The sequence below is a fragment of the Indicator indicator genome, chromosome 12 (assembly GCF_027791375.1).
Source record: "Indicator indicator isolate 239-I01 chromosome 12, UM_Iind_1.1, whole genome shotgun sequence".
Taxonomy (NCBI): Eukaryota; Metazoa; Chordata; class Aves; order Piciformes; family Indicatoridae; genus Indicator; species Indicator indicator.
In genome coordinates this window covers 23,962,581-23,990,549 of record NC_072021.1, presented here as the reverse complement: position 1 = coordinate 23,990,549, position 27,969 = coordinate 23,962,581, and the positions used below count along the sequence as shown (strand labels likewise).

Sequence of the window (27,969 nt, the reverse complement as noted above, 5' to 3'; positions counted from 1 at the left end):
GGCAGGATCTGTCTCCATTCCCAGGGTTTGGTGCCAACACTGGTGTCACTTCAGGGACATCCTTGTTCTCTTTGGGACCACTTTGTTGACTGTGTCTGCTTGGTGCCTGCTCAGGGTACCCTGTTGCTGGCCACCCTGCTTCATGGGACACTGCCATACCTTGTCCCCTTCTCCCTGGTGACCATGATGGGGACATCTCAGGACATTTTGGGGTCCCCCCCATGCCCTAATACTCCAGCTGGTGCAGACCCCCACCCCAGGCCATATGTACAGGCTGGATAAAAGAAGAAAATACAGATATTTATAGCAGGGGGGACAAAATGTCCCCCTAGCCCCACGCAAAGTGTCCCCTGTGTCCCCCTCCTGCTGCCTCGCTGCCAGCTGCTCCTGTTCCCTGTCCCAGGATGGAGGTGGCTGGTCTTTGCCCCATTCTGGGCTGGTTGTGCCTCAGTTTCCCCATAGGTCATAGGGCTTGTGGTAAGAGATGGAGGACACAGGATTAAGAGGAGCTGTGATGGCCAACCCACGGGGACAAGGATATGACTGTGACCCCCAGGGGACACAGGATGAAGCTGGAGGCACTCGAGATCTACAACCAGAGCGTCCCACCTCACCCAGACAGAGAAAGATCACAGGCAGAGCTACCCAAAATCCCCTTTTGTCCTCAAATTTGTCACGCTGCTGTCATCCAGCCCCAGGTGTGGTAGGGGTGGTCCATATCCAGCCACCCCACCTCCAAAGGTGGTTGCAGCCAAAGAGGAGGCGGTGGGAAGATCCACAGCAGGCTGGTGGGCTCGTATCCATCCAGCTCAGCTGCGTTTGGTGACCATCTGCCGGTCCCTCTTCTTCTTCTCCATCAACCTGGCGGGGAGCACAGTGGTGGCCTTAGGGACCCTTGTCAAGACAGACCTCCCAAAGGCACAGAGAAGGGACACTCACTTGCGGTTGCGGACTTCGGTGAGCTCCATGAGGCGCTCCTGGGCTGCCCGCAGCTCGTCGAGGCGCTGCTGGTAGCGCGAGTCGCAGCCGTTGGTGCGCTCGTAGCTGGAGACCTGGCTGGAGAGCTCACTGGCACGGTCCCGGAGCTGCTGGATGGATGAGTATAGATTCTCCTCATCTTCCTCCTGCTCCAACACAAGGGTATGAGACTGGTGAGGTGGAAGGGACACCCTAGGGTGCTGTTTTTCCTCATTTCAGCTGGGGAAACTGAGGTACAAGGTTCCCCAAGATGCCTGGGCCACCTGCCTTGGCATTGATGATCTCAATGTGGATGAGGAGGGAGGCGAGCTCCAGGTCCTCGGTGTAGCTGTTCTTCAACGGCACTGAGCGGTAGCCTGGACACAACACCACAACATGAGCTCGTGGCAGGGTCCAAGCCCCTCACCATAGCCAGAGCCCCAAGGAGATGTTGATGATGATGATGATTGTCAGAGGGTTGGACTAGATGACCTTTGAAGATCTCTTCCCACCCAACCCATTCCACAGTTCTGTGAGTCTATGATGTTGATGATGGTGCAGATGGAAGGTCTATACCTGTTTTGAGGCCCTTGACAGGGAAGGTGGCTTGTGCCAAGAAGTTGGGGTCACTGAACATGTCCTCCTCGTACACCACGAAGCGGAGGAAGGCGAACTCAGGGTTGTTGATGTCAAAGACAAACTGCTTGAAGAGCCAGACGGGGTTGAAGCCATTGTCAGCTTGGGGGGCAAGGAGAGAGCAAGGAGGTCAGAGTGGGGCTAGACACATGGACATCACCAGCATGGCACCAGCTCATTAGTGGGAGATGCTTGTCCTCTTCACCCCCCCTCAAAGCCCATCTCCATCACCTACATGACCAAAAGGACTACAAAGGACACAGCTGGGGTTGTCCTGGTGTCCTCACCTGTCCCCAAGGCACAGGGGATGGATGGGAACATCACTCATATGGATCCTCACCTACAACATCTGTCTTGTTCTTGCTGTTGTCGTACTCAGAGCCGCACACCTCCACCTCCACAAAGGGACACACGATGCTCCTCCCGTTCTTAGGCAGGTGCCGGGCACCAAGGATCTGTGGGAGGAAGAGAAGGAAGAAGATGAGTTTCAGCCATGCTAAGCAACAAAAAACTCCTCAAACCAGCCCAGTGGCTCAGTTGGTTTGGGCTTGCCCAAAGGTTCTTAGCTATCATTAGTCCATCACACCTTCTGCCCTCCACCTTGATCTCACTCACGTTAGGCTCAGCTTTGTGCAACTGTGGGGTTGTCCCCCACAAAAGATGATGCCACATGTGGAGAAGGACCCACAAACCCAAGAGATCATGGGGTCAAAAACTCCATGGAGCAAATTTATGGCTGGAACATGTCAAAACCACCCCTAGTTGACCCAAAAACTAAGGAAGAAGCAAGCCCCCATCTTGATGGTGACCAGCTCAAGGTGGACCTGCTGTCCTTGCCCACTTGCCTGCAGCTGGACTGTGATGGGCTCCACGATCTTCAGGCTGTTCTTGTCAAAGGGGTCAAAAGTCTCATCCCTCATGATGTCAGGCTGCAGGACGTAGCCGCTGCGACCACCGAGCATGAAGAGTGCCTGGTTCAGCTGCATCGGCTTGTCTGTGGCCATGAAGACAGAGAAGCTCTGAGCTGTGGGGCTCAGGGACCCCCTCAAGGTCCTTGGGCAGAAGGTCTTGCCCTGACAAACCCCCTGCTAAGAGTCCCCAACCCAGGCTGCACAAGAGATGCAGTTGGGTTTTGCGTGAAGCACCCAAGAACTGCATGGAGATGTCCCCATCAGGCTGAGAACAAAGGCTGGAGAGATCATCCACACCACCTCCAGCAACGGGACCCTGGGCAGAGCCATTGGGGATGGTGATTTTTGGGGTCACCTGTGAGGATGAGCTCAGCAACCAGCCCAGGAGCAGGATTTACCAGGTGTCTGGAAGTTGAGGGCCACGAGCTGGCTCCCGCAGATCCACATGGGCAAGGGGTCATAGTTGGAGGAGTCCAGGCGCTGCCCTTTGGGGTAGATGCGGCTGAGCTGGCGCCGGTTGTACTGCAGGAACTTCTTGCCCTTGCTGCGGTTGGCGTACTTCTCTGCCTTGGTCTCCGGGAAGGAGGACATGTCCCTGTAGCACGCCTTGTCTGTGCCGATCTCTGAAAGCACCCAGGTGACCGTCAGTGGACAAGAGGGAGTTGTGTGGTGGCCTGGAGGTGGCTCACCAGCACTGCTTAGTTCCCTCTACCCATCTCTTCCCATGCTTATCCCATCATCCCCTTTCTCCAGCTCTTACTGTCCTCATCAAACGGCACTGGGCGACAATACACCACCAGCTCGGACAGCTCCAGCGCGATCTTCTTCCTCCGCTCCATGATCTTCCCCTCTTGCATCTACACAGGGGTTAAGAGGAGCTGAAGGTCTTCCTCCAGTCTCCTCCTTTGGAGACACTGAAGACCATCCATAGAGGAATGGAACCATCCATCCCCTTCCTGAGACACTGGAACAGGTTGCCCAGGGAGGTTGTGGATGTCCCCTCTCTGGAGATGTTCAAGACCAGGTTGGATGAGGACTTGAGCAACCTGGGCTAGTGGAAGGTGTCCCTGCCTATAGCAGAGGGGTTGGAACTAGATGATCTTCAAGGTCCCTTCCAACCCAAACCATTCTATGATTCTATGACTCTATGAATCCTCTTCACCCTGGCGCCCCTCACCCTGGCGTCGGCGTTCTGCGTGGCCTCTCGGATCTTGGCCACCCACTCGCTGAGTTCTTCCTGGGTATCTGCGGCCACGTCCAGCGACTGGGCTGCGTGGGACATCTGCTGGGAATGGATGGTGAAGACAAATGGTTTGGAGCTCCTCCCGTCTTTGGAGATAACTATAAGGACATCAGAGGGGGGCTTTACTTGAAGACATTCCCAACGGATGGCTCTGTGGAGCAAACGAAACCTCAGCGGTCCCGCTCCCAGGCCCCCACCAGCCCCTCCTGGAACCCCACCATGCAAATCCCTCCAAGCCCAACTCCATGTTGCTCCCCACCACACTGTGCCAAGCACAAGCCCAGCTGGCAGCTGCCTGATGAGTTTGAGGAGCCTCAACTCATGACTGAGCTTCAGCAGAGGTGCCCATAGCTGCAATGAGGACGTGGTTGGGACACTCACCAACGTGGCAGGATGGCACATCGATGAAGCCCTTCAGGAAGTTCCCCAGGGGACTGTTTTCTGATGACTGCAAGAGAAGAAGGAAGAGAGGGTGGTGGAAGAAGTATGCGAGGCCAAGCCTGGTGCCTGCTCCATTTGAAAGCCTCCCTCCAGCCCTCCAAACTGGTCAAGCCTGAGCAAAAGTGAGGAATATGACCTGTTCTGCTCTGCAGGTGAGCACCCTCCAGCCTCTGGAGAAGGGTCTGAGCTAGTCTGGGCTGGTAGCATCTCCAAGCCTCTGGAGAGGGATCTGGGCTCAAGTAGGTCCATGAGCATTCCCTAGCCTTCAGATAAGGCCCTGAGCTGTAGCAGGACCATCAGTATTTCCCAGCCTCTGGAGAAGGATCTGGGCTAAAGTAGGACCATGAGCAGCCCCTGGCTTTCAGATAAGGGTCCAAACCATAGCAGGACCATGAGTATTTCCCAGCCTCTGGAGAAGGATCTGGGATCAAGCAGGACCATGAGCATCTCCCAGCTGCCAGAGAAGACCTGGGCTAGCATGGGGCCAGGAACATCCCCCAGCCTCTGGATTGTCCAGATTGGCACAGAGCTGGGAGCATCTCAGGTGGCCTCAGCCCACAGCACTCACAGCCTCATCCTGCTCCTGTGCCTGTGTGCTGACGATCTCCTCCACGTAGTTGGCCGGGAACCACAGCTGCTTCTTGCCCCCATAGTCCCCTCGCCACCTGCAAGGGGTGAGAGGATCAAGGCAAACGGAGCGATTGGGGCGGTGGGACAGGGGTCACCATGCTGCGTGCCATGTCAGGGGGTGGCGGGAGAAGGGGTTGGCAGGGGAGGGACGGACAGAAAAGGAGGCAGTTAAAACCCATCACAGGATGAAAGCTCAGGGTGTCCCCTCCACCTTCCCCCCGCAGTGATGTCCCAAGGGCCAGCCAGCTGCCCTCACCAGCCGCCGTCCTGCTTGTCGACGTTGTGGATGATGGCTTGCTTGCAGAATGACAGCTCATCCTCCCGCTGAGCTTTGTAGTCATACAAGGCCTTCACTGTGCACTGGGACACCAACAAGAGGGACAGGTGTCACCACCCAACGCTTGGAGATGTTGGTGGGTAGTGTGTCCCACTCAGCCTAGCCTCTCAACCCCGCATGGTGGAAGATGGAGGCTCCTGAGGGTCCTAAATCCTAAACATGGTCCCTAAATCACTTGTGTCAGCAGAGGGATGTGTTAGAGGGCACAAAAGGGCTGGAGGTGTTTGTGGTCCTGCAGGACCACTTCAGAGCGAATTGGGCTCTTCTGAGGCCCTGAGCAACCAAATCTAGTTAAGAGGTATCCCTGCCCATGGCAGGAATGTTGGAGCAGATATCTCAGGTCCCTTCCAACCTAAGCCATTCTATGATTCTTCTGGGTGCTCCAGTGGTTTCTCCTGGTGCACTGAAGGGGTTAATCCCATGATGCCACCACAGTCCCTTTGGGTTAAACTTTCCCACATTTGGTCTTAGCCTGAACACTGCTCTGCTGCACAAGGGACCTTGAAGGCTGGACCGGTGCTGGATCATGGCATTGCAGGATTACAGTGGAGGAACCCTGGGGCTCCACAGTCCAGCCTCCTCCAGGGTCAGCTCTAAAATCAGCCCAATCTCAAAACCCTCTGAGGAGAGAGACTAGGTCAAGCCCAAGACAATCCTGGTACCAAAAATTTCCAAGAATGGAGGCTGGGTAAGTTCCAAGACCAGCTCACTCCCAAAAGCCTTGGAAGATGGAGACTGCACTACCTGGGAACTGACCTTAAAACTGCTCTTTTTGGGGTTCCCCAGTGCAAAAGAGTCCATGGGGCTTTCCTTGCTGTTGAGACTAACTTGGGCCAGGTCCTTGCTCCAGGCTGGGCTCTCACCAGACCTGTCCTACCCACCACTTTGTGACAATGCTGTCACTGGAGCTTGGATTGCCCCCAGGTGATGGTGATATGGGAAGGGTCCAGCATTGCTTGAAGGTCAGAAAAACACAGCAAAACACCACCACTTCTCAAGTCAGTGGTGGGAGTTGTGGTAAGTCTGTTGGGGGATCACTCTGCACCTCCAGCACTAGAATTGTCATGTCCCATCACCCTCCACCACCTAGGGACACCAGCTCAGCCCCTTACCCTGGCCATTGGCATCTTGTTGGCCTCTACGTAGAAGTGGGGGGTCCGCACCTCATACAGAGCTCCATAGTCCAGTTCCTGCAAGGAGAAATGCCTGAATGGGTGACCAGGATGTGGACAGGGGCAGCAAGGGGATGTGGTGGGAGCTGAGCTACCAGCGTGATCAAGAGGAGGTTAAGAGGGACCTAATGGCCCTTTCCAACATGGAAGAGAATTATGGTGGAGCTATAACCATGGACAATGGCTGTGGAATGAGCTTGGCCAGTTCTGATTTGGCTTCAACCAAGAGGCTGAAGGAGACCTTCCCACCATGATGGAACTGGGGATGGGTCTTGGTCGCCTGTGGCACAGAACCCCTGTTCCCACCGTCCCCACCACTGGGAGCACTCACAGTGGTGCCCATCTTCTCCAGAGTCTCCTCATTGATGGGATAGCGTAGCTTCATCTTGCGGTAGAGTGGATGCTTCTCATAGTAGCTGATGAGGTCCACCAGGCTCTCGAACTCGGCCGAGCTGCCCAGCATGAAGAGCCGCCCCTCCTGCTGGATGCGGCAGTGCTTGATCTTCCCCTCCGCCCTAGGACCAAGAGAGACAAGGAGGGGACATGTGAGAGGTGGCTGGACCTTGACTCCATGGTGGGGACAGTTCAAGCATTGGAACAGGTTGTCCAGGGAAATGGTGGAGTCACCATCCCTGGTGGTCTTCAAAAATTGTGTAGACAGGGCACTTAGGGACACGGTTTAGTGGACATGGTGGTCCAATGTGGTTAGTCTTGATGAACTTAGAGGTCTTCTCCAACCTTAATGATGTTATGATTCTATTCTATGGTTCTATGTGATGCCACCAGGGATGTGGCTTTCCCACCACTGCTGCTATAAGGTTCCACCATGACAGCACCATGCACCCCACTGTGTCACCTTGTTGACCCAGAGTAGATCCTTTCCACCCACCGTGGACTCACAACAGACATGAGCCAGGCAGTTCTCAGCTCAGTTGGCAACCGTGCCTGAGTCCAACCAAGCTCGTGGTGGTGCCCAGGTGGCTACGCTCACCGGAAGGAGATGGCGTAGGAGTTGGGTTCGCTGCGCTTGCGCACCAGGAAGGCTCCATCTCGTGGGACCCTCATCAGCATGTGCTCGGCCTGCAGGCGCGTCAGGCTGGCGTGGTACCACCTAGGCAAGCAGAACACGGAGGCGCTGGCTTGACATCAGCATCTCCATGCCCCTGGGGGCACCCACATCTGACACTAGGGATGGAAGGGGCTGGTGATGGAAGGGGTGGGGTGGGGGGCATCCTCACTCTTTACTCTCATGGGCATTGGGCTGGGGGACAGGGTCGGTGAGGCGCATCTCGAACTCATTGCAGCGGAGGGGCACCTCGCGGTAGTGGCAGATGAGGCTGTAGAGGCTGTCAAAGACCAGGTTGTCCGTCAGGTAGAACTTGGTGGCACCAGCTTCTTGCCGTGAGTGGATCCGGCAGTGCTGCACCCGGCTGGACCTCCTGCCACAGTGGTGGAGAGAAGCTGAGTCAGTTCAGGGCCACGTTCCCACCATCCCCCACTCAGGGCTCTGCATGCTGCACAGCAGTGTGGCATTGCCCCCTGGAAAAAACCGTTCTGATCTCCACACTGGGGACTGACTGGTGGGCCAGCCCTTGGTGGGGTGCCCAGACCAGCCTGAGGAGGGTGGGATCCTGTTTCCACCAAGGAGGTCCTACCAGAAGGAGAGTGTGTAGTCGCCCACAAAGGTCTCGCTCTCGCGCACCAGGAAGGTGCCATCCTTGCCGCCCGTCTCGGTGCAGTACTCGTGGAGCAGCTTCTCGGCGATCTGGCGCCCATCACGGCCACCTCCCAGCTTCCCATGGAACCACTTCTCGGTGAAATGCAGCTCGTTGTTGTTGAACTCCTACAAGTTCACCCCAAAATGAGTGTTGCCAACCTCTAGCCCTCTCCATGGTGTCCTCCCTAAATCCCCCTGCCCCATGGCAGGCATCCTGCCCCTCACCCACCTCCTTCTGCTCCACCTCCTCTTCATCCTCATTGAACTGGTAGCGGGATGTCTCCTCTGAGTAGTAGATCTTGTTGCTTGTCAGGACAAAATAATGAGGGCTCCAGGTCTGGGAGGGAGGAAGAGCACCACCAGGGTTGGAAGGTTGATGGCAGAGGAAGAGCGCCATGATGGCAGAGGAAGAGCATCACCAGGGTTGGGTTGATAGCATAGAGGGATGGGACTTTGATGTGCTTGTTTCTGCTCCCTCCTGTCCCTCACAGCATTGCAACGGTCTAGGGGAGCCCATAACCTGTGTCCAACCCAAACCCCAATGCTCATTCCCATCTGACCCCTGGCTGCCCTTGGCAGAGAGACCCTTACATGGTCGATGGGATCTTCAAGGTAGAGAATGCCATTCTTGATGGAATTGCTGATGTCATTCTCTGAGTAACTGGCAGTGGAGACCTCCTCGTACAGGTTCCCTTCGACCAGCTTCTTGTGCTGGGGACAAGAGAAGGGACCTCATCATGGTGTCCATCACACTGATCTCCTAACCCTCAGGCCATGTGTGGGTTCCTGCAGATTGCTTTCCACTACCCCATGATCCCCTTGACCATCTCTTGCAGTAGAACATTGAAGATGCCCTACTTGGGCACAGATATTGCTCTTGGGTCCCAAGACTTGGGAGAATCATCATCCCACCCAGCCCAACATGGTCTTTGTGCCCCCCTGCAAAGGCAGGTGGTGTCCACTCCATACCTTTATTAGGATCTTCTTCTTGAGCTGTGTGGGTGAGGGCAACTCATCAGCATTGATGTCCACTGGCTTGGTAAGCAGCATGTCCCCAAAGACCTTCTTGAAGTGGGAGGCCATGTTCCTCTGCTGGACAATGCTGCAGTGATCCTCAATGGAGAGGATGATGGGGAACCTGGAAGAAGTAGGTGGGAATGGTGACCTCAGATGAAGGTGAGGGAGAGGTTGCCTGTTGGGCCCAGAACTGGGGTGCTGCTGGGGGGCTGGAGCCTACTCAGAGGTGACGAACGCGTGCTCCTTGATGGTGTGCAGCACATCCAGGAACTTGATCTTGGAGGTGAGCGTGTGGCCATGGTAGATGATGGGGAGATCATCTGGACCATCCCAGCAGTCCACTGAGTGAGGAGACACCTTGGTTAACATGTTCTGGTCACCAACCATGCACTGGGGACCAAGTCTTTGGGCCCCTAAAGGACATAGACGACCCCCCTCCAACCCCAGTGCCATGGGATGGGTGAGGAGGATGGTCTGTCTGAGGGACCATGAAATTCCTGGGGGAGACTGAGCATCACTATAGGGTTCTGGTGGGACTCACACTCAATGCAGCGACAGCCCATGCGCAGGCAGCGGGCGTACGCCTCCAGGGAGGACTCACTGGAGAACTGGTCCCCTGTTAGGTACCTGCAGAGGAGTGAGAAGGACCATCAGTGGCTACCTTGATGAAGGTGATGAGATGCTCACAGAGGACCCCAAGGAGAGCCCACCCTGTCCTTACGTGTTGTGGGAGGAGGAGATCCAGTACTGGGACAGGGGGTGGTTCATCTCCTCGGGCACCACGCGCTCATACTTGGAGTCCATCACCATGTTCTCCTTGGAGAAGAGGTACGTGAGGAACTGGGGAGGGAAGCAGAGAGGTTAGAGCCTGATGTGGACAAGGAGACACCCTTGGGTGGGAGCTGTGTGGGGCCACCTACCTCATCCAGCTGGAAGGAGGGGTCCGTGGCCTCGTTGCAGCCCTCCTTGAGGTAGCTGCACATGTAGTCCCTCACCATGCCCACGTCACTCGCCCAGGCTTCCTGGGGTGGAAACATGGCCATTGTTACAAGAGGATATGGGCTGGGACATCCCATGGAGGTCCCAGGTTGAAGCTAAGAGTGATGCCATGGAGGTGTCTCAGAGCACCTACCTTCTGGTCATGCAGCAGGAACTTCTGGAAGTCATAGAGGGAGATTTGGCACAGCTCGGGGCGGTCCACATTCCTGGGACATGGAGCAGCCATCAGTGGGGACCAGGACCAGGAGTTGGGATAGACCCCATGAAGAGGTTGAGGTCACCAATGTCCACCTGAAGCTCAGCCTTATGATGCCCCCCAGTCCTGCCAGCTGCACAGGGGGCCTGGGGAGAGTGCAGGTGACGTGCTCCTACATCTGTAGCACCCATCCCTGCTCCCACCTCCACAACCATTCCTGCTCAGACCCGTGCTTCCATCTCCACTCCCATTCTTGTTCAGCCCTGCTCCCATCCTCACTCCTATCTCCACTGTCTCTTCCCATTCCTGCTCCTGTCCCTGTTCTCAACCTGACTCCTGTCCCAGCTCCCATCCCTATTCCTATTCCCCACTTCCATATCTGCTCATCCCTTCTCCCATCCCTGCTCAACTCTTGTCACATCCTTGCTCCCATCTCCACTCCCATCCCATCTCCCATCCCCAGCTCTGTCCCACCACCTGGCTGCATTGCCCACCCAACAGATCCAACTCCTGGAATGTTGTCTGGAATGGAAGCCATGGAGTTCGCTGGATACTCACCTCAAAGGGAAGGAGAGCTCCAGCTGCTCAATGACCTGCAAGAAAAGGGAGAGGGCCAGGCTTAGCTGGTGAGGGACACATTGGTGAGGGTGGGAGATGCTTTAGAGGACAAGTTGTGGCTCTTACCGACTTCTGTGCATCAAACATCAGGTTCTTGTAGAACTGGATGAAGTGGGAGAAGGTCATCTCGTTCCTGGCTTCCACCTCCTGTGGGAGATGGTGCTTCATGAGAGTGGAGCCACCCAACCAGCGCTGGTGACACCAGGGATGGCTTGAAGACCATCTCCTTGCATAGCCAGGAAATCCTTACCACAAGTTTGTCCCGCAAGAACCTCATGTTTGGGACACGGTAGTTCACCTGGGGCAGCATGGCCTTCAGGTCCTTCACTGTGATGCTGCAGGAGGGTGTAGATGGTGTCAGGGTGCTGACCAGACCCCATGGAGGATGGAGGACCCCTGAACGGGTCTCAGTGCCCAACACCAAGGGTCTCACCCTAAAACCTGGTACAGTCTGGTCTTTGGTGTGGGGCTCCCATCCTACCAGACTGTAGCCCCCCACTGTGGGACAGCACACAATTACATGAGTCCTGGCATGAGGCTGGGGAGAGGAGCATGTCCAAGAACCATCAGGAGATGATGCCCACCCCCATAAGCATTTTGGTCCAAATTAATTTGATTTGGGGGGTTTGCTGTCCTGGGGAGATGTTTATGGGCTGCATTGATAGTTCAGACCCACCTGGCACTTGTGGAAATGCAATAGCAGCCCTCAGGACATTGGGGTCCAGATTTGGGGTGCTCTGCCCAGCCAAGCCCACCAGCCACTTCCTGGTATGGGGTGGTGCTCACCTGCCTTCCCGCGACCGGTCCATCCCATCAAACTGTTTCCGCAGCCACCTGGGAAGGAAGGGATGGCAGACAGTGCTCAGCCCCATGAGGAACCAAAGCCAGGGTGGGCTTTGTCCTCCAGATGGTGACCATGAAATGGGACCTGCTGGTCCTTCCTCACCTCTCGATCTGCAGCGGGGTCTGGGCTTTCTGGGTGTCTGCCACCAGCCAGTTGAGACCTGTTATCCACAAGTTGATGTCCTCCTCGCAGAAAGCTGGAGGAGAAAAGGGAAGGTGGTGAGGTGAGGACGGGGAAGATGGGGTCGGTGATGGGATGAGAGCCCAGGGGTGGCCAGGTGGAATGAGGATGGAGCCCACGCACCAGCCACGCTGAGCGTCCTCAGCCGGAAGTCCATGCCGTAGAGGATGATGAAGCACATGCTGAAGTCCAGCTTGCGAGCGTCCTCGGGGTAGCGCTCGAAGTCCCGCGAGTTCTTCCCCAGCCGGATCTCCTTGATCTCCCGGATGTCGACTGTAGGCACACAGCAACGTGGGATTGTCCCCTGGCACCTTCACACCCTGCCACCACACACTCAGGCAGCAGCAGGTGGCACTGCCAGCAGACCATGTGCCACCTAAGGAGCCTTGTCCCCAGGATGGGGCATCCCCATGGCACTGCCAGCAGACCATGTGTCACCTAAGGAGCCTTGTCCCCAGGATGGGGCATCCCCATGGCACTGCCAGCAGACCATGTGTCACCTAAGGAGCCTTGTCCCCAGGATGGGGCATCCCCATGGCACTGCCAGCAGACCATGTGTCACCTAAGGAGCCTTGTCCCCAGGATGGGGCATCTCCACAGCACTGCCAGCAGACCATGTGTCACCTAAGGAGCCTTGTCCCCAGGATGGGGCATCCCCATGGCACTGCCAGCAGACCATGTGTCACCTAAGGAGCCTTGTCCCCAGGATGGGGCATCTCCACAGCACTGCCAGCAGACCATGTGTCACCTAAGGAGCCTTATCCCCAGAATGGGGCATCTCCACAGCACTGCCTGTTGGTGCACGATGGCCATGGCCAGTGACCCATGTCCCCAGGACAGGATGTCCCTGCAGCACTGCTGTTCTTGCATGACAGAACCATAGGTGCTGTGCTCATGTGTCCTCCAGGGACCCATGTCCCCAGGGCGGGATGTCCCTGCAGCACTGCTGCCCTTGCATGTCAGCATCATGGGTGCTGGGTCCATGTGTGCTCCAGGAAGCCATGTCCCCAGCATGAGGTGTCCCTGCAGTACTGATGCCCTGGTGTGACAGCACCATGGGTGCTGGGTTCATGTGTCCTCCAGGGATCCATGTCCCCAGGGTGGTGTCCCTGCAGCACAATGGGTGCTGGGTCCATGTGTCCTCCAGGGATCCCTGTTCCTAGAAGAGGTATCCCTGCAGCACTGCCACCATGTATGCAGTTTCAGCCACTCCTATGTGTCCTCCAGAGACTCATATCCCCAGGATGTGGCACCCCAGCAGTGTTGCCCACTGCTTTTCCAGCTTTGTGGGTGCCACGTGTCCTCCGGGCTCAGCCTGCCCCATCCCAACCACCTCATCTCCAGCCACTTCTACCCCCCCAGCTCATGCAGGCTGAGCTCATCTTTTAATTGAAGACATCTACCCAAAGGTGGCAATTTGGAGCTCCAGCAGCCCTGGACCACAGGGTGGTTCTTTCCTGCCACACTGCTCCCTCATTATCCTGCTATATAAAGCCCCATTGGCTGCAGGAGGGTTGGGTTTCCGGACTGTGGTCTTCCTCACCACTACACTACCAGGGGACATTCCCAGCCCCTCCTTGGCCAAGTAGACACATCTCACCAGGAGCAGAATAGTAATATGATGAGATGATTAATAACAGCCAAAGCTGATCTCGATCCCATGAGCATCAACCTTTTGGGCAGCTTCATGATCTGGAGCTGAACCATCAGCACCGGAAAGGACCTTTGTATGGCCAAGAGTGGCCGGATCACGGCGCTGGGGTATTGTCCTGCCAGGAAATGGGTCATTTCCTGGAGAATTTCCAGCCCAGCTGTGTTTCCTATGCTGTGCTGGTGGTGAGGAAGGGCTGCTGGTGCCTTGACTGTGGAATCTTGGAATTGTTTTGGTGGGAAAAGACCTCTGAGATCATCTAAAAACCATCAAACCAATGCCACCAGTGGCCATTAAAACATGTCCTGAAGTGCCACCATGTCCACATGTTTCTTGAACGCCTCCAGAGAGGGTGACTCCATCCTAATCCTAAATCCAGAGTCACAGAATCACAGAACTGTTTTGGTTGGAAAAGATCTCTAAGATGATCTAAGAACCATCAACCCAACACCACCATGGCCATTAAACCATGTCCTTAAGTGCCATGTCCACACATCTTTTTTAACACCTCCACCTTCATCCTAAATCCAGAGCAAAGCTGGACAAGGAATACGGGATAGGGGGAGAAGTTGGGCTGATGAAGCAAGAAAAGAGGGAAGGAAAAGAGAAGACTGGAACACACTGGAGGCTTCATCCAGCCTGGATGACCACAAACCGGATTTCATGGATCTGGGCCGGGGGGAGGAGGGGGAGGTAGTATAAGCTGGACACAGGAGGTCTGCACCCTTGTACAAGCTTTTATTTAGGACCAGATCTTCATAAATGAGACCTTGGTGGTAACTCTCTGCAGCCTCCATGGCTTGGAGCAAACCCTCTGGGACAAACAGGGAGGTATCTGGGGGTAAAGAGGACTTTACTGGCTGAAAAACAGCTGCTTGTCCCCAAAACTGCCCATCCACAGGGTGACAGGGAGAAGCAAGAAGCCAGTGGCTACCAGTGTTCCACCAACAAGTCCCAGCTCAACATCTTCATGATCCATCCTCGGACCTGATATCTGGGTGCTGCCAATTATCACAGAATCATCAAGTCAACAAATGTTTTTGAAGGGACCTTCAAAGTCATCTTGTGCAACCCCCTGCAGCCAGCAGGGACATCTGCAACTAGAGCAGATTGCTCAGTGCCCCAAACAACCTGACCTAGGGATTCAGGTTCCAGGCATGGGACATCCCCCATCACTCTGGGCAACCTGGGTCAGGGTCTCACCACCCTCACCGTGAAGAATTTCTTGTTTAGACCTAGTTTGAATCCCCCTCTTTTGGTCTCAAACCATCACCCCTTGTCCTGTCAAAACAGGTCCCTGATAAAAAATTGTCCCCATCTTACAGACCCCCTCGAAAGACCAGAAGGTCACTTTGGAGCCTTTTCTTCTCCAGGCTGAACAGCATCAACTTTCTCAGCCCGTCCTCACAGCAGAGGTGCTCCAGCCCTCTAATCATTTTCATGGGCTCCACTGGACCTGCTCAAGCAGTTCCTTCTTGGGTTGGGACTCCAGAGCTGGCCCCAGCACTGCAGGTGGAGTCTCAGCAGAGGGGCAGAATCCCCTCCCTCCACCTGCTGCCTACACTGCTGGGAATCATGAGCTCTGGGCAGCTCATGTCCAGCTTTTCACCCACCACCACCCCCAAATCCTTCTCCTCAGGACAAACATGCCAGCCCCACAAAGAGCTGAAGGAAGAGGGAGCGGCGCAGGACTGCACAATGCACCAGGGCTGGTGGCTTCCTGGAAACCACATCTGCAGCGGATTTGCAGCCATCATGTCACAACTATGTCTCCAAACTCCTCCCCACATTGTCTCAGGGGTCCCGGGCGATTAAAAACACTCTGGAAGTTGGTTCCAGCTGTGAAAATCCCTTTTTTCTTTCCCCCCTCCCTCTTCTGATGCAAAAAAAGATTTGGTGCAAAGAAGATTTGAAACGGTTGGGAGATTATGGAGGAGCAGGTTCTGCCCCATGGCTTTTAGGGATGTTGAGAGCCTGGGAGTGTTCTTCATCTGTAAGGAGAAAAACAAAGCGAAGTGGCTGGAGGGAATGGTTGTGCTGGGAAGTCCATGGTGGCACAAGCCATGTCCCCTCGTCGTTTCTGGTAGGACATGTGACAGCTCAGATTCTCCTCTATGGGGGGAAATTTCTTGCAGTTTCCCACCTGACTGCATGCTTGGGCTGGGGTCTGCTGAGGGTGATGAATTGGAAACCCTCCACGATGAGGTTGATTTTGGAGGTGATGCTCCAGGTGAGCCCATCAACATGGCCACGCTTCCACTGGCTGTGTAACAGCCTGTAATTATCCTGCATGGACTGAGTAGAGCCAGGCTCTGTGTCCTAGTCCTGTAAGGCCCTAACAGAGACATCAGAGCTGTCAGTTGTCCCCACTAATCCCTCCACAAGTGGGAGGTCTGGATGAAGAAGGGATTTGAAATGGTCTGGACAGGCGTGAGGTTGGACACAGGGCTCTAAGGGTGAAGCAGAGATCCCTGCACTTCCCTATCATGGCTAGTGGGAGGACAAGTGAGCATGGAGCAGGGCTGGAGCAGGGCTGGAGCAGGGGTGAAGGTGCTACATCTCACCACCAAGACAGTGGAATTAGTCCCATCCAGGCCTGAGTGGTGGGGTTGGATGGCAGGATTGTCCCATTTCCAGGGGGATGTCCCTGGAGGATGGTTGGCCATTTATTCCCATGGTGGGTTTTGGACTGTGACATGGAGAAGCCAAAACACTGGTGGGGAAACTGAGGCAGGACACCAGAAGCAACCTGAGAGCCCAACTCAGCTCCTGAACATGTTAGTTTCATGAGTGAAGAATGAACTCTTCCACATGAGGACCCCTCCAAAATTGGATGTCCTTCCTCCTCTTGCCTATCCCTCCTCCTCTCCCTCCTCCCACAAGTCTGCTCCTGCACCCAGCAGGCCCAGACAAGCATGGATTCAGCTCATGACAATGCTCATCTCCAGGTGCCACCCTCTTTCTCAGTTCAAAGCTTCTCTGTGGCTGTCAGCCTGGCTCAGGGTTGTCCCCTCTTCAGTGGAAGTGGATTTTGCTCCATCTTGTACAAAAAAAGTGGTGGGTGGTGATTTTTAGATGGGCAATTTTTAAGGACATTCCCCAAGACCCCGAGGGAAATGGCACCTGTCAGCTCCCAAACCTCCATGATGGGCTTTGCCATCATCCAGGTGAGGTGATACCCCAAAACTGGGTTCGTCCTCACATGGTATGGATCCACATCACCACAACCTCATGTTTTCATCTACTGGCTCTTTTTAGCTCAATTTAAGGGGAGGTGCAAGCCTTGAGGTAACAAGCAACCAGGTAAAGAGCACCAAGGCATGGACCTCCACTGATGACTAGTGGTGGGAATATGGCCCAATAGCCTACTAGCCACTGGTTAACCCACCAACAAGGGTGACTATGGATGCTCCAGTGGGAGCACCTCCTGTGCTGGATCCCAGGGCCACCAAACTTTGCACTGACATCATTAACACACATGGGCCAAATCCCAGCTGGCCAAGTTCTTTCTGGGTTGCATGGGGCCACCACCACGTTCCAGCTCCTGCTTCTGCCTGCCCCAGCAGCCTGAGCTCCCCAGTTTTGGGGTTAAAGGAACCACGAGAAGGCAAAGTGGTAGCCAGCTCCTTAATTTCCTTGCCTGGGAGGACCTAAACCCCCAGAGATGAACTGGCAGCAGTTTGACCCTCATGGCAACATGAGATGGGCTGGAAGAGGTGAGGGTGGCTCAGCCCAGCAGCTCCTACATTTATATCTCTGGGCACCCCACCATGGTTGGACATCCCACCACAGGAGGACATCCCATTGCAATTGGCCATCCTGCTACAGCAAGGCACCGCATCATGCCCAAGCACCCCATCATGGCCAGGGGTCCCATTATGGTTGGGCACCCTACCATGTCCAGGTCCTCCAACATATCTTGACATCTTCTCATCATGGCTGGGCACCCCACCATGACCAGGCACCCCACCACAGTAGGCACCCTACCACAGCCAGTCAACTCATCACCACCAGGTACTTCACTGTGGTTGGGCATCCCACTACAGCCAGGAATCCCACCACAATAGGACATCTCACCATGGTAGGGCATCCCATCACATCCAGCCACCCCATGACCAGACACCCCAGCAAGTCCAGGTACCCCACAACCCATCACCCCACCACAGTAGGACTTCCCAGCATGGCTGGACACCCTACAGTCATCCCGCCATGGAAGGGGACCCCACCACATCCAGGCACCCCACAGCCAGTCACCCCACTGCAGCAGGACATCCCACCACGACCAGGAACTCCACAGCCAGGTACCCCCCACCATAGGTGGACACCTCACCAGCACGACCCCGGTCCCCAGTGCCACAGCCATCGATACTCACTGTCCCCCTCCACCTTCTCGGGCGTCCGGCTCCAGATGATCTGCCGGGTCTCCAGCTTCACCTGGAAGGTCCTTCTCTCCGGCCTCTGCGACTTCTTCTGATAGAACAAGGTGAGGACAGTACCCATCTCCAGGCAGCGCAGAATCCTGCCCATGTCCCCTGCCTCCATCCTGCCGTCCTCCAGAAAGCCATTGACGCTGTTGAGCCTGGCCATGGACATCTTCAGTGCGCGGCCATCGCCCGGCGGAGCCGCAGAGCCGAGGCTGTCTCATGCAGGAGAGGGCAAACCGAAGATCTGAGAGCTCCCTGGGGATCTTCTCCGCTCGCCCCGGGCGTGGGTTTCCTTTACGGCCGACGTCCCCACCGCCACACCGCGGCCACCACGCAGGCTTGGTGACAGCAAGGAGGAAAAGGCTGGGCTGGAGGTGCCGTGACCTTCTCGCCGAGGCTGAATCCGGCCCCGGCGTTGGCATCCAGCGACGGTGGGAGAGAAGATGTTGGGCTCCGCTCGTGTCGGCCTTCTAGTTGAGAGCTGAGGGGGAGAAAAACCATCCGGCCGCCGTAGAGAGATGGTGGAAACACCTTTGTGGGTGAAAGAAGATGGTGTGGGGAGCCGGAGGAGAAGGGAAAAAAAAAAAAGCCAAGTCACCCCAAAGGTGTCGGCGTGGAGGTGGTGGGTCCCCCCACCCCGGCCGCCGGGCCAAGCGGGGCCGGGGTTGGAACTGGGGAGCGACGATGGGGGTGTCGAGGGGGGTGTTCGGCCAAGCTGAGGAAGCGGTGAGAGATCCTGGTGGGATAGGATGTGGGATGGTGGAGAGTGGTGGTGGTGGATGAGAAGGAGGAGGAGGAGGTGGAGGAAGAGGAGGAGAAGGTGGAGGAGGAGGAGGAGGGGACCTCCCCAGCAGCCACCCGCCACCCCTCTCTCCTCCGCTGCTTCTTAATTTTCGGGCTGATGAAATGGACGCCCAGAGGAAACGGCAATCACACATGGCCGGAAAGGGATCAGAAAGGGATCGGAAAAAAAAATGCAGGATCTTGGAGAAAGGCAAATCCCAGCCAGGGAAAAAAACCGGCTGAGGGTGACATCTAGAGGCACTCAAAATGGGGACCGGCTTTTGGAGACGATAACCCAAGGGCTGCCGCCACCATCCTGGGGAGCACCGTGGGATCAGGTTGTCTGGGTGGAAAGGTTGGGATAAAAAAGGGTTAAAGACATGGAAAGTGGCTGCTCTAGATTTAACTCCTGCTTGTCCTCACTGTGTCAGTGATCTGGGGCTGGAAGCTCCATGAGTGACCAGGACTGCAGTCACTGATGTCACGAGTTTTGTCCTGCCTCAAATGTGTGGGGAGAAAGGGGTGGGGGCTGCAGTGAGGGGACTGAAACTCATCTGGAGAGAGGGGGAAAGGCAGCACAGGACAGGGCTTGGTGTCACAGCTCCTGTTTGGTCCCTCTGATGGGTGCTGGATGGACAAAGATCCAATGGTTCTGTGGGGACAGATGCTTTGTGGAGGAATTTGGAAAGATCTTGGAGAAAGGAAAATCCAGACTTGGGAAGAAATAAATGAGGGTGAGATCAAGAGGAACTCAAGGTCCCATCCACTCGCACACCCATGTGAATTTCAGTCAAAAAAGATGAAGAGCAGTGATGACCCCAATAGCAGTGGCAGATATCACAGAATCGATAAGGTTGGAAAAGACCTCAAGGATCATCAAATCCAACCTGTCAGCCAAGACCTCATGACTACTAAACCATGGCACCAAGTGCCACATCCAGTCCCCTCTTGAACACCTCCAGGGATGGTGACCCCACCACCTCCCTGGGCAGCCCATTCCAATGGCCAACCACTCTCTCTGTGAAGAACTTTCTGCTCACCTCCAGCCTAAACCTCCCCTGGCACAGCTTGAGACTGTGTCCTCTTGTTCTGGTGCTGGTTGCCTGGGAGAAGAGACCAACCCCCTCCTGGCTACAACCTCCCTTCAGGGAGTTGTAGACAGCCATGAGGTCTCCCCTGAGCCTCCTCTTCTCCAGGCTAAACACCCCCAGCTCCCTCAGCCTCTCCTCATAGGGCTGTGCTCAAGGCCTCTCCCCAGCCTCGTTGCCCTTCTCTGGACACGTTCAAGTGTCTCAATGTCCTTCTTAAACTGAGGGGCCCAGAACTGGACACAGTACTCAAGGTGTGGCCTAACCAGTGCTGTGTACAGGGGTACAATGACCTCCCTGCTCCTGCTGGCCACACTATGCCTGATGCAGGCCAGGATGCCATTGGCTCTCTTGGCCACCTGGGCACACTGCTGGCTCATGTTCAGCTGCTGTCAATCAGTACCCCCAGGTCCCTTTCTGGACCTTCAACAAGGCACTTCCAACCCAAACCATTCTGTGATTCTGACTCCATCAGGGCTGGATGTTCACGGAGCAGTTTTATGCCCCCTGGCAGTGGTTCAGTGAGGGCTAAGACATTGAGGCTTTGACCTCCATGAGGGTTGGCCCCACACTAACGGTCTTGATTGGAGAGCAGGGAGAGGTCTTCACAGTGAAGTAGGTGAGACAGTGAAAGAGGTTGCCCAGGGAGGTTGTGGATGCTCATTTCCTGGAGGTGTTCAAGGCCAGGTTTGATGAGGCCTTGAGCAACCTGATTTAGTAGAAGGTGTCCCTGCCCAGGGCAGGGGGGTTGGAACTAGATGATCTTCAAGGTCTCTTCCAACCCAAACCTTTCTATGAATCTTTGGCCTGGCCCTTTCCCAAAGAATTAGGGGACAGATGGGGTTGAAATGAGATCCTGAAGGATTTTTTTTTTCCTTTCTTTTTCCATGAATTAACTTCTGTTTTCCTTCTTCTCTGGAACAGAATCAGCTTTTGTTGAAGGCAATAAGGCTGCTGAGATACTGGCTTCTTGTGTTTATGTTTTCTATTTCCAGGCAAATCCCATTTTGGAGCCCCCCTCTTCCCGAACACAAGTTTGGGAACTGAACATCCCGACCGCAGCCCGCCGCGGTGGACTGAGGAGCAGAACAGAAGATTGTTTTCACACAGGGGATTTAACAGCCTGGGGTTGGCTTCTGATGTCCATCCAAAGCGTGGGGGTGGAGAAGGAATGCTCTGTTTGCAGCCTGAAATGGGCTCACTGATTTTATTTTAGCTTCTCCAGAGCAAAGCTTTAAGCAAGGTGGCACCAGAGCAAAGCACCCCACAGAGGATGGAAGGGACAGGAGAACTGGAGCTTCCTGCTCACCTGCCCCATAAAGGTGGTGATGAGTACCCAAAATCCGTGTGTTTCTCTTAAAACCCCTCATGTGACCCATCTGTGTGAGTTAGAGGAGGTGCTGGGATATGGTAGAGCTGCTGGGAGAGCAGAGTGATGCTTACTGTTTACTGTGGGGGTGGTGAGACACTGGAACAGGTGGCCCAGGGAAGTTATGGATGCCCCTCCCTGGAGTTGTTCAAGGCCAGGCTGTTCTAGTGGAAGGTGTCCCTGCCCATGGCATGGGGGTTGAAACTAGATGATCTTTAAGGTGGCTTCCAACCCAAACCATTCTGTGATTCTGTGAATCAGAGAGAAGCCATGAACCCAAAGGGCATTTGTTTTGCAAGAACAAAACTCCACCAAGAGGTGCCAACAAAATCCTAACAAAATATTGAGGAGCTTCAGTGCAATTTATGTGTTGCAGGAAATACTCATCCCAGGAGGAACCAGGCAAGCTTAATTTCCTATGTGGCTTTCCATGCCTGATAGTTAATAGGGATTGTCCCTCTGTACTCAGCACTGGTGAGGCCACACCTTGAATCCTGGGTTCAGTTTTGGGCTCCTCACTCCAAGAAGGACATTGAGGTGCTGTAGTAGGTTCAGAGAAGGGCAACAAAGCTGGTGAAGGGTCAGGAGGAGAGGGTCTGGAGAACTTGTGAGGAGTGGCTGAGGGAATTGGGTTGTTCACCCTGGAGGCTGGGGGGAGACCTTCTGGTTCTCTACAACTCCCTGAAAGGAGGTTGGAACCAGATGGGGGTTGGTCTCTTCTCCCTAGCAAGAAGTGATGGGACATGAGGAAACAGTCTCAAGTTATGCCAGGGGAGGTTTAGGTTGGACATGAAGAACAATTTCTTCATGAAAAGAGTTGTCAAGTCCTGGTCCAGGCTGCCCAGGGCAGTGGTGGAGTCCCCACCCCTGGAGGGCTTTCAAAGCCATGGACATGTGGTGCTGAGGGCCATGGGTTGGTGGTGACCTGGCAATGCTGGGTTAATTGTTGGACTTGATGAACTTAAAGTCTCTTCTGACCAAATGGATTCTATGACTATGGACTCTGTAGTTACTGCTGGACATGAACATCAAACATTGCTTTGCTCACAGCCCACTGATGTCCTATCAGGTTGGTGCTGCCCACAGAGCTCCTAGGAAAGCATCCAGATCAAAACAGACCCAGAAACGTCTCAACATTTCACCACCTCCTTCCTGAGCACCCTTTCCTCCTCACTAGGGCTTGTGGAGAAATAGCTGATGCCTGTCTTTTCCTTCAACAGCTGCTGTAAAATCCAGCAGATGCCACCACTCAGTCACTAACTCACAAGTCAGGGTCTGAGGAGAATAGATTTCTCCCCCCTGTTTGGTGGTGTTGTGAAACTCCCAAGCCCTCGTTGTGTTGACAGGATTTGAAAATGGTTTTTAGGAATGACCCCCTGAGCAGCAGGTCAGGCAACGTGGGGATGTTGAAACAGCAGCTGGTGTTGCAATGGTGCTGGCTGAGGACAAGAGTGGATCTCCAGCTGGGAGTGCTCTCCATCCAAACTCCACCACAGTGGTGGTCAGCAGAGCAGGTTGAAGCTCATCAAACTGAGCTTCTAACTCAAACATCTACAATGGCAGTGTATGGATTTCTTTCACAACCTTTCCAAGTAGGGAACAGTCCAGTGCCCAAGTTCTTGAGGAGCAAAGTCCTCTGCATGGTCAAGCAGTAAAGCAGAATTTACTCCCAGGCTCCTGCCCCAGGGAGGTTTAGGCTGGACTGGAGGAAAAATTTCTTTCCTGCAAGAGTGGTCAAGCATTGGAACAGGCTGCCCAGGTCAGTGTTGAAGTCACTCTCCCTGGAGGTGTTTAAAAGATATGTGGATGTGGTGCTGAGGGACATGATTTACTGGCAGTAACTTAGTAGTAGTGGTGGGATTGTGAGCTCTAAGTGAGCAGCTAGACTTGATGATCTCAAGGGCCTCTTCCCACCTCAACAGTTCTGTGAGATTCTATGAAAATAATCACCCCAACTGGGAATGACAGTGACGTGGAAGCACACAGATCATTGCTCTGAGTTCTCCAAAGAGGTCTGGGTGCAACTCCTGCACCAGCAGTGAGACTGTAGGCAAGAAAGAGGGCCAACAAAAGAGACAAGACAGCAGAAAAGTGGTGCCCACTTGATAAATGACAGCAGCTTTCCCTTTGGGATCATGCAGCACTTTTTTTCCTCTCTGTTTTCCATCCAACCCAGGAGATATCTCCTTCCCTTGAGCCCCGTGCTCCTGAGCCCTACTATTATCAGCAAAAATGTGATGTTAGAGGGTTTTTTGCCCTTGGGAAGTACTTTTTTCCTCCCTCAAGTTAAAACAGCAAAAAGTTACTGGAGAAGAAACTTTCTTCAATGTTAAAAGCCTACTGAAGCTCCTCTTGCTGCTGGAGGCTGAATGTGTCCATGGGTTTAGAGTATGCTCTGAATTTCAGCAGCACACAGAGCCTAAGATGATGTCAAGAAGGGCTGAGACTCTGAGCAGCCTGCCCTAGTTGCAGATGTCCCTGCTGACTGCAGGGAGTTTGGACTAAGATGACCTTGAAGGGTCCCTTCCAATACAAACCAGTCTGTGATTCTGTGATCCTCCTCTGATGCTCCTTAGGGCTGAGGTGGGGGCATCCAGTAGAGCAGGGACACCATTTGAAGCGTGAACTGGGAATTGTGAGGAGCATCTTGCCTTGGGCCAAGCTGTCCTTGCCTGTATCTCCCCTGAGATGTGTGCAGAGGGCAAAGGAGGAACAAAGGTGCTGCCATTCAGCTGCTTCACCACTCCATGCTTGTTGCAAGCCACACATCGAAGAAGTGCAGGAATTCACAGTGCAGGTTCTTTGTTGGTAGCACCACACTCGTGTGGCACTCGTTTGTGAGTCTAATTTAATTAAAAACCCACTAAAAGGCAAGTGCAGGTTTTTGATGGTGTGCTGGCAGGGTGAGAAAATGCCTAAGGGAGACTAAAACATGTAAAAGAAATTAAATTGTCTCATTCAGCCCAAAATAAACACAGAGCTAATCCCTCTAATGTCCTTCAACAGCCCCCAAAATGATGGATCCAGTGACAAGGCTGTGACAGGACCCAATTAAGGCACTCATATGTTTGAAATCGTGGCCTCATCAGCTTTGGTTTCATCTGGAGTCTCTCAGTGGCTTGCTGAGACAAGGTTAAACCATCAAACTTCATCACTGCACCAGCAGAGCAAAGAGGCCTGGTGACAGGCTGAGTGGGAGGCACTGGTGTTTCTGCTGCCTGCTCCTATGAGTGGGTTGAGAAGACACAGGGATCTCCTTGGATTCCCAGATCCTCCAGCACTACCAGGGATCCATTTGTAGGAGCATCTTGTATAGGACAGCAGAGTGATTCTTCTCTCTGAGGGTACCTGTGAGTTTCAGTTGGAGCATTGCATGGAGCTTCTGGGGAGGACTGAGAGGTTACCTGGGGAGGATGGGAAGCTTTAAGGTAAGGTATTCACCATGAAGGTGGTGAGGCACTGGAACAGGTTGCCCAGAGAAGTTGTGAAGGCTCCAACCCTGGGAATGTTGAAAGCTAGGTTGAATGGAGCTTTGAGCAACTTGTTCTAACAGGAGGTGTCCCTATCCATGGCAGGGGTTGGAACTAGGTGATGTCTTTAAGGTCCCTTCCAACTCAAACCATTCCCTGATTCTGAGTCTATGAGTCCATGATTTGAAGGGTGTTCCTGAGGGGGTCAAGAAGTGTTGAACCCTGCCAGTAGCTCTAATGTGGGTGTCCTTCTCATTTTGTTTTCAACCTCAGTTTCTACAGCCTTATCATCTGCATGACAGTCCAAATTTTTAGTGGTTGTATCCTAAATCCTGAAGCATTATGGAGAAGAGTCTGGAGGTAGATTGCCCAGGGAGGTTGTGGGATATCCAAAGATTGCTCAGGGAGGTCATGGATGCTCCCTCCCTGGAGGTGTTCAAGGTCAGGTTGGATAAGGCCTTAAGAAATCAGGTAGGGATGGTGTTCCTGGCAGGGAAGGTGTCCCTGCCCATGGCACGGGGGTTGGAACTAGGTGATCTTCAAGGTCCCTTCCAACCCCAGCCATTCCATGAATCTATGGATGCCCAATTCCTGCACCAGTGCTTGTACAGCCATAGCAAGGACTCCTGAGCTGTGGATCCGAAGTTGGGATTTAGGCTGAGGAAGCTGTGACATTGCTCAGTCTCCAGCAGCAAGAGGAGCTCAGTGGCTATTTAATTCTTTTCCCCCATACTTTGCTTTTTCTAGTTAGATATTTTGGGGCAGATTGGCAAAAGAGGACCCTCTGCTTTTAGCTCGCTCTTTCCCAAATCTGGGTTTTGTGGGAGTGCTGGATTCATGGCTTCCCTGTGTTAAAAATTAGCTTTGCTTCTGCGTGCCTTGAATTAATTTTAATTCAGAGCAGCTCGCTCTGGCTCATTTATGCAAACCACTCCAATCTTTGTGCCAGCACAAGGGAGGCAACGAGCAGCTGGGAGCGGAGGAGGATTCTTTTTGGCAGAAGTGCCAATTTCTGCCAGTTTAAAGAGGTTACAAAACTCGGGGTGGGGCTTTTGTGATCGATTGAAACTGATCTGAGGCCACCCAAAGGGAGGAGACCTGCCATCTCTGCCTGCCTTGTCCCACAGCCTGTTCTTTTACGTGCAGGATTTTGCAATAGGAGAGGATGTGAGGATTAGGGTGGGTTGTTTTTTTTTTTTTTCAGTCTTATGGCTTGAGGGGAAGCTACTAAGGACTACACTCCCCAGCTGCTTTGTCTTTTGAAGCCTTTCCTACCATCCATACAAAGTGGTTTATTCCTCTGGGGTGGCTCTTCCCCATATTCCACCTCTGAGTTGCTTTAAAAGGCCACTAACATGTCGTAAATAATTTACTAAATCTACCTTGCCAAGCAGGCAAATCTTGAGCTGGCCCCAAGGACATCATCTAATCAGTGCTGGGACAGGCAGAACTCCCTTAACTGCGACAGGAAGTGAGATGTCCCAAGGGACAGCTTCTGTTTCAGATGATTTGAGGTTGATGATCAGTTGCTTTTATGAAGTTCTCATCATGGGAGTGTTCAGGAGGAAATTGGGTTGTGTGGGGACGCCTTCTTGGCTCAGCCTTTTTTTTCCCCCAAAAATGTTTCAAAGAGCCAGGATTTTTATCTCCTTTGCAGATGTGAGGTTCCCTGGCAGCTTTGTTTAAAGTTATGGAGTTTGTTCCCTTAAGGAAGGATGAAATTATTCAGAAACCAAACTCCTTCAGGATTAAAGTCCATAGAAGTTATGTTCTCTTGATTGGATGGATACACTTCATGGATACTCCTGATTTGTACTGGTAACATGGGGACATCTGACTTTTGGGAATCAGAGAATCACAGAATTGTCGAGGATGGAAAAGACCTTTAAGATCATTGAGGCCAATAATTACCCCAACACAGCCAAATCTGCCACTAAGCCATGTCCCTCAGCATCACATCTACACAGCTTTTCAATCCCTCCAGGGGTGGGGACTCCATCACGTTCCTGAGCAGTAATTCCAGGGGTACAACTCAGGCCAAAGAAAGTATTTTTAGGGAGTAGGGTCTTAGATCAGACCAAAGAAAAACACCTTCTGTGCTCAATTTGCTCCTGGTTTCTGGGAGGAATTGAGAAATGGGGGAGAACATGAACTGCTCTGAGAGTTGCCCATGAAACGTGTCACAAAACATGACTTGAAGAGTCACATAACTCCTTTCCTTGCTAAATTAGAAGGTACAAACTTTAATGAACCTTTGCAGCTTCAGGACTGGTTCATCTGCAAAACATTTAGAACAATTAAGTATGAAAAATAAGGACTCACAAAGCTGATGTGTGAAATGAAATGTTCTTGCTGGAGATGGTCCTGTGGGGCTGCCAGGAAATCCTTCTTCTCACTCCTGCAGGCGTGGGCTGGGGTGGTGGACTGTGGAGAGGGCAGAGATGGGCAAGGCACAGGGAATGGGGACAGGATGGCTGCATGAGACTGGCAGGGGACAGAGGGTGGAGGCTGTTGGACCAAGCTGAGATGGAGACAGGAGATGCAGACAGGCTGACCAGGCTGGGCTGGGACAGGGGGACAGCTGGACCAGGCTCATCTTGAGACAAGAGCCAGGATAGCACATACTAGGGACAGAGGTTGGAAACAGCTGGACCAGGCTGAACTAAGGACAAGAAACGGTTAGGACAGCCCAGACTGGGGAGAGAGGATGGGGAAAGTCAGACCAGGCTGCACTGGGGATGAAAGACATCTGCGATATTCTAGGCTGGGGACAAGGGCTGGGGACAGCTGAAGCAGGCTAAGGACAAGGGATGGCTGGATGAAGCTGGGCTGGGTACAGGTGTTGAGGCCAGCCAGATCAGGCTCAGTTGGGGACAGGGTATGGGGAACCACTAGACTGGGCTAGTCTGGGGCCAGGGAACAGCCATGACAGCCCAGAGGGTCTGAGGACAGCTGCACTGCGCTGGGCTTGGAGACAGGAAATGGGAACAGGAAATGGGGACAGCTGGAGCGGGCTGAGCCAGGGACAGAGGCTGGAGACATCCGGGTTATCCCGGGCAGGGGACAGAGGGGGACAGAAGGGGACAGAGGCAGAGGCCGCCAGGTTCGGCCGTGGGGATTCGGCCCGGGCCCAGGCCACTAGGGGCGCAAAGGCCTCCCAGCGCCTCCGCCTGAAGCAGCGGACGGCTCGCGGTAACGTGGGGGCGAGGCACGTGACCGCGCGCACACGCCGTCGCGGAGTGATGACGTCAGCGGGCGCGGGCGGTGAGGCGGAGCCGTTGCGGGG

The 27,969-nt window shown here is 54.0% G+C and overlaps 1 protein-coding gene across 1 annotated transcript; it reads right to left on the bottom strand.

The window, feature by feature from the left end:
- Positions 1-18: 18 nt before the first annotated feature.
- LOC128970439 (1-phosphatidylinositol 4,5-bisphosphate phosphodiesterase gamma-1-like) lies at positions 19-18,148 on the bottom strand. The gene is made up of 32 exons (XM_054385617.1): positions 17,923-18,148; positions 12,022-12,171; positions 11,821-11,914; positions 11,661-11,708; positions 11,125-11,209; positions 10,941-11,021; positions 10,815-10,849; positions 10,194-10,266; positions 9,982-10,083; positions 9,783-9,901; positions 9,603-9,688; positions 9,282-9,402; positions 9,014-9,182; positions 8,636-8,755; positions 8,274-8,381; positions 7,983-8,170; positions 7,566-7,766; positions 7,319-7,438; positions 6,659-6,842; positions 6,268-6,345; positions 5,075-5,178; positions 4,757-4,853; positions 4,129-4,195; positions 3,682-3,845; positions 3,265-3,361; positions 2,903-3,127; positions 2,439-2,587; positions 1,934-2,048; positions 1,534-1,695; positions 1,246-1,334; positions 940-1,124; positions 19-861 (listed from the first exon to the last, which is right to left on the bottom strand). Exons 1-32 carry the CDS (start codon positions 18,140-18,142, stop codon positions 810-812), a joined length of 3,888 nt encoding a protein of 1,295 aa, XP_054241592.1. The 5' UTR covers positions 18,143-18,148; the 3' UTR covers positions 19-809.
- Positions 18,149-27,969: the final 9,821 nt, after the last annotated feature.

What these genes read in the sequence shown, in the direction of transcription:
- LOC128970439 (XM_054385617.1), bottom strand. Translation starts at nt 18,142, where the DNA reads ATGTCCATGGCCAGGCTCAACAGCGTCAATGGCTTTCTGGAGGACGGC. An exon ending in TCTTGCGGGACAAACTTGTG is followed by an intron (nt 11,022 to 11,124) that starts GTAAGGATTTCC and finishes CATCTCCCACAG; the next exon opens with GAGGTGGAAGCCAGGAACGA. An exon ending in TTGAGATCATCAATGCCAAG is followed by an intron (nt 1,125 to 1,245) that starts GCAGGTGGCCCA and finishes GTGTTGGAGCAG; the next exon opens with GAGGAAGATGAGGAGAATCT.